Raw genomic sequence first — 8,356 nt, forward strand, 5'->3', positions numbered from 1 at the left:
ATTAGATGGGCGTCCAGCGCTCCGCCCCTCCCACAATAGGGCCGTCACCGACTCGGACCAGTGCGCAGGCGCGGGAGAGTTCCCCTTAAAGTTTTTGCAAGTTTAGTGAAGGAGGAGGGGGTGGCGGCTCCGGCCCCAGGTAAGCCGGGCCTTTGGGAGGGCTGGGGTGAGAAGGGAAAAGGCCGGGATCTCGGGGGGGGCCGGCCCCTCAGTGCCGCTTCCCCGACATTCATGCGCCCCGTGTCCCCAAGATTCCAGCCTTGGTCAGATGAGGCAACTACACCTCCCAGGCCGGCTGCGCGGCTAGCTAGTGCGCACCGAGGGGAAGGTTTGCCGTGAAGCCTGCTGGGATTCGTAGTTCCCGATTCTCTAAGAGCTTGAGCAGCTTGGCATATGCCTTCAGAATCCAGAAGTCGGAGCCCCAAGTCCCCTTCTCTCTCAGACTCAAGAATTCAGATCCCCCCAACCCCCTTCTCCGAAAACTCGAGTCCAGCCCCCAGTCCCTTTCTCCCTTAGACCACGGCATCCGGGTCCCCAGCCTCTTCCTCTCCAAGGATCAAGGAGTCTCCGACCTCAAACCTCTTCTCCCTCTGAGGGCTCAAGAGCCTGGGTTCCCAGCCCCTAACTCCCCTAAAGGACTTAGGAGTTCAGACTCTCAGCCCTTTCTTCCCTTGGGGACTCACGGTTCCTGGCCCCCTCCTTATTCAGGGACTAGGCATTTAGGCCCCAATCCTCCACCTCAGTTCAACCCTGGAGTCCATCCCCCGGCTTCTTTCACAGGTGCCCCATGGCAGGCTCGGAAGAGCTGGGCCTCCGGGAGGACACGGTGAGAGTCCTAGCTGCCTTCTTTAGGCGAGGTGAGCCTGCCGGGTCCCCCATTCCAACCCCACCCAGGTAAGAGGAGTTGCCCTCCTCCCTCAGGGGCCTGCATCTGGGGTAGGGCCCTCTCTAACTTCGTGCCTGGTCTCAGTCTGTCTGTGTGCCCCTCTCTTTATATCTGGCTCTTTTCCTCATCCCTGGGGCTGCAGCCAGAGGCCCTCCGTGGGAGGAAAAAGGGGCTGCTTGCAAAGGAGCCTCTGGGGTCACTCTCTGAGGTCCCCTTCCCCAGGAGTCCTGCCCAGGAGGAGCCAACAGATTTCCTGAGCCGCCTTCGAAGATGTCTTCCCTGCCCCCTGGGGCGAGGAGCAGTTCCCCCTGAATCCCCTCGGCCTTGCTCCCTGCCCCTCCGCCCATGCTATGTTTCAGAGCCTGGTAAGAGATTTCCCGAGATCACCCATGAACTTGCAGGGCCAGAGCTTTGATTTTTTTTTTTTTTTTTAAGAAGCTTTGATTCTTGAAAGCATAGAAAGGATAAGGAGCTAGCGCAAGATCACTCAGCTAAGAGGGGAGCTGAGTGGGGACTACCCTCACCATTCCCTGCTCCTCCCACCCCCAGTTACATTGCTGTCTGTCAGTTCTGTGAGCTGGCTTCATAGGGGGGCTTTTGGGCCCTTTCTGTTTGTTATCTCTCTCCTCCCGTGCATGCTTCCCTGCCCCTGGGACTTTGTGGCTACCAGTGCCCTCAGTAGGAAGGCAGGAGATCTGGTTTTCAGTCACAGCTCCCTGTCTGTTTGGTTACATGACTCTGGAAACTCCTTTTCTTTCTTGCTCCTATATTTCTCCAGAAGCAAAGTAGAAATGTGTGCATGTGTGTGTGTGTGTGTGGGGGTGTCCTTGGACTTGATCAAGAGTAACCAAAAGGTTTCCTCTCATATGTGAGACTTGATAGACTAGTAATGGCTACCGGGAGTGCTAGCTTGAAAAGGATTTCGCAGCTGGGGAGAAGAGTTCTGTGATCAGGTGATGACGCCTGAAACCAGCAAGGGATAGAATGGTAATAGTTGGAGTGCCCTGTGTTTGTCTTTCTTGGATAGGATCATCTTCAAGGTCTAGTTCAGCTCTAACATTCTAACTCTAGTTTGAAGGACACAATTAAAATGGGAAGTATCAAGGCCTTTTACCAAGTGTGCTCACTGGGCCCCATTGTGAAAGGGAAATCACTGCTACCTGGCAAGGTGGTTGGGACAAGAAGAGAATCCATAACTTCCCGATGTCCCGGAGACCCATCATTGGCTCTTTTCACCCAAGGCCCAGCTACTCCAGACTTCTATGCTCTGGTGGCCCAGCGGCTGGAACAGCTGGTCCAAGAGCAACTGAGATCCCCACCTAGCCCAGGTGAGGTACCGAGGGGCCCCGGAGAAGGATGAGGGCAGAAGGGTGGGCAGGGTTCTGCCCCCAGCTGAATTCTCTTCTGCCCACCCTCCAGAGTTACAGGGAGCCCCATCCACAGAGAAGGAAGCCCTACTGCGGAAGCTGGTGGCCTTGCTGGAGGAAGAGGCAGAAGTCATCAACCAGAAGGTGACAGGCAGTCTGTTCCATCCCTTAGCTAGGCTAGGGATTGCGGATTGTTGGGCACTGGGATCAGAACCTGGATCTGCATTCTCATTAGATGGTCAGGGGAGGAGAGGGTGGGACTCGGCTTCTATGAAGGGTTTGTAACGGGGTCCAAGCTCATTCTGCTCCCAGCATCACAGGCCAGTGAGCCGAGAGGCAAGATGTTGGGGTAAGGAAAGCAACTTTATTTGGAAAACCAGCACACCGAAGAGATGGCAGACAAGAGATGGCAGACAATCGTCTCAAAGAACCATCTCCCCCCAGCATGAGATTTGAGCTTCTTTTATGTTAGGAATGGGGGAAGGGGGAGGGGATTGAATCAAAAGGTGACTGACGTCTGTAGACAAGAGAGGAAGGTTGTGTAACTTCTTTTGTCCTTGGTCAGTTTTGTTTGTTTGTTTGTTTTTAAGAGGTTTTGGGGCACTTGGGTGGCTCCGTCGTTAAGCGTCTGCCTTCGGCTCAGGTCATGATCCCGGGGTCCTGGGACCAAGCCCCTGCTTAGGGCTCCCTGCTCAGGGAGTCAGCTTCTCCTTCTCCCTCTGTCTGCTGCTCCCCCTGCTTGTGCTCTCTCTCTCTCTCTCTCTCTCTGTCAAATAAATAAATAAAACCTTTTAAAAAATAGAGGCACCAGGGTGGCTCAGATGGTTAAACGTCTGCCTTCAGCTTGGGTCATGATCCCAGGGTTCTGGGATCGAGCCCCACATCGGGCTCCCTGCTTGGCGGGGGGCCTCCTTCTCCCTCTCCCTCTATTGTCCCCCCTGCTTGTGCTCTCTCGCTCTATCAAATAAATAAATTAAAAATTAAAAAAAACCTTTTAAAAAATAAAATAGAGAGGTTTTACTTATTTATTAGCGATATTATTTATTTATTTGAGGGAGAGAAACAGAGAGCACGAGCGGGGGGAAGGGAGAGAGAGAAGCAGACTCCAGGCTCAGCAGGGAGTCTGATGCGGGGCTTGATCCCAGGACCCTGAGATCATGACCTGAGCGGAAGGCAGACCCTTAACTGACAGAGCCACCCCGGCGCCCTGTCCCTGGTCACTTGATCTTTGTGTACAGGTCATGTGTCGTTCCTATAAATCTTCCATAGAGCATAGTCATTTCTGTAAGTACTTCCTTATCTCCTCTGGGAAGGCAGATTTCCGGTAAAAAAGCCGTTTTTGAGAATCTTAGCTGTAACATGCCTACGTGCAGGGCTAAGCAGAAGCTTCTAAACTATAGGTCCCATCAGGAAGGGAAATAGAAGCAGTATGGAGGCAGACGGGCTAAACTTCTCCGCTACAGGTTGAACGACAGAGTTATGGTCAGGGTAGTACCTTAAACCCTGGCTCGCAGTCACCGTAAGAGGGGCGTGGCCTAAAGGCAAGGGGTGTGGCCACCCGAAACATGATCTGGGAAACTGACTGGGACCAGTTGAGGAATTAGGGGCTGTATGGTGGTGGGCGGGGAGTTGGTTTGGAGAGTGCTGTCTAAAATCTGAAGCCCTGGTTAACTATATAGGGGTATGCCTTAGAATGTTGGGGGAAATGAACTGCCGGCTCGGTCCTGGAACTGGATTGGCTCAGGAGCTTGGGCAAAGTGTGTGGTCCTATAATATCAATTGTACGGTGGAAGGCAAGGTTGTTGTAGGCACGGGCCTGGTCTCCGAGGCTCTCAGGGAACCTGTAGGGGGCGTGGCTATAAGATCTGTATTCTAGAACTCAGCTAATTAGGGCTTGGCCCTCATTGGCTGTCGGCCACCTTTCTAGGAGTAGTTTGGCAGAGCACAGAATCTGGTTTATGATTGGCTTATGTCATGGATGGGGCGTGGCTTTGAGTCTCAGTGTCAGGACGGCTTCCACGAGGAAGCCACGCCTCCTAGCCTCCTATTGGCTGTCTACGGAGGCGTGGGGGAGGCCGACCCAGCCTCTTCTCTTCCCGCCCCACAGCTGGCCTCGGACCCGGCCCTGCGCGGACAGCTGGCCCGCCTCTCTGCGGGCTCCTTCGCCCGCCTAGTGGAGCTGTTCTCCAGCCGGGAGGACAGCCCTCTTGCCAGCCGCCCACGCCCCACCTTGCCCTGCCCTGGGCCCCCGCCGCCTTCCCCGGAGCCCCTGGCCCGTCTGGCCCTGGCCATGGAGCTGAGCCGCCGCGTGGCCCGGCTGGGGGGCACCCTGGCCGGACTCAGTGTGGAGCACGTGCACAGCTTCGGACCCTGGATCCAGGCACACGGGGGCTGGGTGAGCTGCCAGAAAGCTTCTCTGGGCCTCCCTTTACCCAATTGTAACTTGTGCCCGTGTGATTGGGGGGGGTGGCTTCTTCGGCTCCTTTTCAGACATGACAAATATTCTCCCAGCCCAACCATTCATCTGTTTTGTGTTTATTGAGCACCTACTGTACACCAGTAGGTAATCAGTGCAGACGCTATGCTCGGCTTAAACCATTCTGATATGCACTGGCAGTTATGAGTGGGAAACAAGGGAGACCCCTTCCTGGGCCTCGGTTTCCTTATCTGTCAGGTGGGGAGAGTAGAAGTACCAATCTCAAAGGGTTATTGTAAAGATTAAAATGGGATCATCTCTGTAAGTCCTTGGAACCCTGTAGGCATTTGCGTGATTATCTGGTGCCTGTCTGCTTCTTTGACACTGCCTGCCAGAATGCGCTTGCCCAGGTATCCCCCTGCCTCGCTTCCTCTGCTCCATTCAGGTGTCACCCCCCAGTGAGGCCTCCCCTGGTCCCCATTTATAACTGCAGCCACCTCCATACCCTCCCACCCACTCCCTTTCCCTCTTCCATTGCTTTACTCCCTTCCATAACACTCTGCACCTGCTAACACACAGCTTCTACCAGATGGTAGGATTGACTCGTTCTACTTATTATTTCTTTTTATTTTTTGTTTTCTCTTGCCCCTGACCTATCAGCTTCACAAGACCAGGGAGTCTTACCCAGCTCGCTTGCTGCTTTAAATCTAGCGCCAGGCTCAGGGCTGGATTGGGCTCCCGTGTACTGGCAGTGTGACGTTGGCAACGTCCCCAGCTACCTGAGCACCAGTCGTCGTCCCCCCCCCCCCCCCCCGCCCAACGGGCACCTTTCACTTACCTGCCTCGTCGCTGTGGGGATTCAGGGACAGAAAGATGTATGCCGTGCTCTCTCAGGATGTAACCATCCATTGCTTCACAGCCTGCCAGGAGCTGGCCAGGTGTGTTTGAGGAGCAGAGAGGAGGCCAGTAGGGTCGAAGCCGGGTGACCGAAGAGGAGAGGGCCAGAGACAAGAGCAGGAGGGGCGGGGCCTTGTGAAGGTGAGAACTTGGACTCTGACCCTGAGTGAGCCCAAGTCCCTAGAGCTCTCTTGAGCAGAGGGCGACGTGAAGTGATTTGGGTGTTAACTCGCGCCCTCTAGCGGCCTCGTGGGGCAATACTGTAGAGGGCGAGGCGGAAGTAGGGAGTTGGGAGGTGTCTGCTCGTTCAGGGAGATGAGGGTGGATGGGACCACGGTGGGGGTAGTGGAGGAGTCTCCCAGTTAATTTAGAGGTAGAGCTGACAGATTTTGCTTATGGAGTGGATTACGAGTGCTATTAATGAGTGCTAATGAGTGGAAGACGGAAGTCAAGGATGCTGGTCTGAGCAGCGGTAGGAATGCATCTGGTGCTCCCTGAGACGGGGGGGGGGGGGGGGGGGGGGGGGGGGAGGCGATGAGAAGCAGGGGGTTGGAGCACGTTTGAAGAAGAGTCAGGAATGAGTGGAAGTGGTCCACTTAGGGGAAAGATGCCCTTCAGGCCTCAAAGGGAGATGAGGAGGGGACAGTGGATATGTGTGTCTGGAGCTCAGTGCAGAATCTTGTTTATTTGTGGGTCTTGTTTTGTTTTGTTTTTTGGCCACGTACGTGCACAGCCAAGGACTTTTAGTGGAATGATTCCATCCATTTAAACCCCACAGCAACATTATAGGATTGGATGTTATCCCGATTTTGTGGAGATTGAGGGAAAGTCCCTCATCAGAGGATTGGACTCAGGACTTTGACGCAAAAGCCAGGGCTCTTGATCGTTCAAACTCCAGAACCCTGGTCCCTGTCTCTGACTCTCTGGTCCCTGTCTCTCTATCTCCCCGCCACTGGTGCTGTGTCCTCCACCCTGGGGCTTTGTCTCTCCTCCCTTTTTCCAGAACTCTGTCCCCATCCACCCACGGGGCTCTGATTCTTTGGATCCCTAGCCCTGTCTCTGCTGTCACTGGGCTGATGGAGATGCCAATGTGCATGGAGGACGGGCTCTTTCTGTGAATGCTCACGAGCTCTTCCACTTTTCCCCTCCAGGAGGGAATCCTGGCCATTTCACCCGTGGACTTGAACTTACCCCTGGACTGAGATCTTCCTCAGAAGCTGCTACAAGATTCGTCCTCCTGTCTCTATGCTCTTTGTGTGCTCTTCAAGCCTTCCTATTCCACTCAGGGTTGTGGGGTGGTGGCTGCCCTCCCTGTTTTTGCCAAAAAGAAATTGTTTAAAATTTTTTCATATTAAAAACATTTTGAGGTATTGAATTGTTTGTCCTTTCTCTCGAAAACTAAAGTTCTAAGTAGGAGATTTGGCTAAGAGATCCCTGTCTTTCTCTCCGGTTTATGAATTGAGGAAAGAGCCGAGTCATTCATTCTAGAAATACTTATTCGGAGCACCTTCAAGTGCCTGTCATTTGAACATACAGCATACTTGAGGATATCTGTGGATAGGATTCCAGCTAATCCCATTTTTTTCCCTGTTGCATGATTTAGTTATTCCAGCTATCCTATGTATCCTATGTTGATGGTCATGAAGTCTTTCTAGCGAGTTCCAGAAGAAAGCTATGATCTTCCTACATGGGGCATCCGGAATACCACCGTGTTCTCGTTTCTCTCCTCCCACTGCTCCTTCTGAAACTTTTTGGCTGGTTACTCCTCATCTATATTTAGAGCAGGGGGCAGTCACTTTTTAGGGCTATCGACCCCTTCACAAAATTATGTCTGTAAACACATAAAATCAGATGCACAGGATTACAAAGGAAGCCACTTAACAGTTGATCTTCATTATTCATGGATTCCATATTTGTGAATTTGCCTGCTCACTAAAATTTATTTCTAGCCCCCAAGTTAACACTCACTGGGCTTTTGTGGTTGTTGGCAGGCATGCAAATGCTCAGAGCAGCAAGATTTGACTCACCCAACATGTACCTTTTCGGCTAAGGTTGAGCAAGAGGACACTCTGCCTTCTTGCTTCCGCTCTCATTATGCAAATAAGCATCCTTTTCTCGAACTGTCTAGTGCCACATTCCTTGGCATATTTGTACTTTTATTTTAGAGAGCACGTGAGTTGGGGGAGGGGCAGAGGGCGAGGGAAAAATCCTCAAGCAGACTCCCTGCTGAGTGCAGACTCCCAGTGCAGGGCTTGATCCCAAGGCCCTGAGATCATGACCCAAGCCAAGACCAGGAGTCAGACGCTGAACCGACTGAGCCACCCAGGTGCCCCTGATTTCATTGTTTAAAATGACCCCAAGAGGGGGCGGAGCAAGATGGCAGAGGAGTAGGAGACCTGGATTTCGTCTGGTCTCAGGAATTCAGCTGAATAGGGATCAAACCATTCTGAACACCTACGAACTCAACAGGAGATTGAAGAGGAGAGTAGCAACAACTCTCTGAACAGAGAAGCGACCACTTACTGGAAGCTTCCTTTATGATTGAAGATGGTGGTGAGCACTTTTGTGTATTTCCTGTCTGCAGAATCCTTCTTATCTGATAGTAAAAATTGTCTTTTCTTGTGCTGAAGAAATTGATTGCTTCTGCCACATTTAAAAGAGCAGCGATGGCAATTTTGGTTTAAAGAATGTGACTTAGATATTCTGCCATCAGTGAGGACGCCTGGCTTGGCTATAACCAATAGAATGGGGTGGAAGGAGGCTGTGTGATTTCTGAGACCAGGTCCTAGT

The 8,356-nt window shown here is 52.6% G+C and overlaps 1 protein-coding gene across 2 annotated transcripts; it reads left to right on the forward strand.

Moving 5' to 3' along the window:
• The first annotated feature begins 40 nt into the window (after nucleotides 1-40).
• Nucleotides 41-6,941, forward strand: BCL2L12 (BCL2 like 12). 2 transcript variants are annotated; one of them, XM_028091461.2, is made up of 7 exons: nucleotides 41-139; nucleotides 781-894; nucleotides 1,109-1,251; nucleotides 2,128-2,214; nucleotides 2,306-2,397; nucleotides 4,361-4,648; nucleotides 6,718-6,941. In XM_028091461.2, exons 2-7 carry the CDS (start codon nucleotides 788-790, stop codon nucleotides 6,766-6,768), a joined length of 768 nt encoding a protein of 255 aa, XP_027947262.1. In that variant the 5' UTR covers nucleotides 41-139; nucleotides 781-787; the 3' UTR covers nucleotides 6,769-6,941. The 2 variants fall into 2 exon arrangements, with proteins under 2 accessions (XP_027947262.1, XP_087883854.1); XM_088027728.1 differs by lacking the exon at nucleotides 4,361-4,648.
• Nucleotides 6,942-8,356: the final 1,415 nt, after the last annotated feature.

The sequence above is a fragment of the Eumetopias jubatus genome, unplaced genomic scaffold (assembly GCF_037043125.1).
Source record: "Eumetopias jubatus isolate StellerSeaLion01/CBP00866 unplaced genomic scaffold, mEumJub1_p1.0 scaffold_10, whole genome shotgun sequence".
NCBI lineage: Eukaryota > Metazoa > Chordata > Mammalia > Carnivora > Otariidae > Eumetopias > Eumetopias jubatus.

Excerpts from the sequence above, each read along its gene's own strand:
- BCL2L12 (XM_028091461.2), top strand. The coding sequence starts at position 788 with ATGGCAGGCTCGGAAGAGCTGGGCCTCCGGGAGGACACGGTGAGAGTC. Across the intron at positions 1,252-2,127 it reads ATGCTATGTTTCAGAGCCTG|GCCCAGCTACTCCAGACTTC; the intron begins GTAAGAGATTTC and ends TTTTCACCCAAG. Across the intron at positions 2,398-4,360 it reads CAGAAGTCATCAACCAGAAG|CTGGCCTCGGACCCGGCCCT; the intron begins GTGACAGGCAGT and ends CCCGCCCCACAG.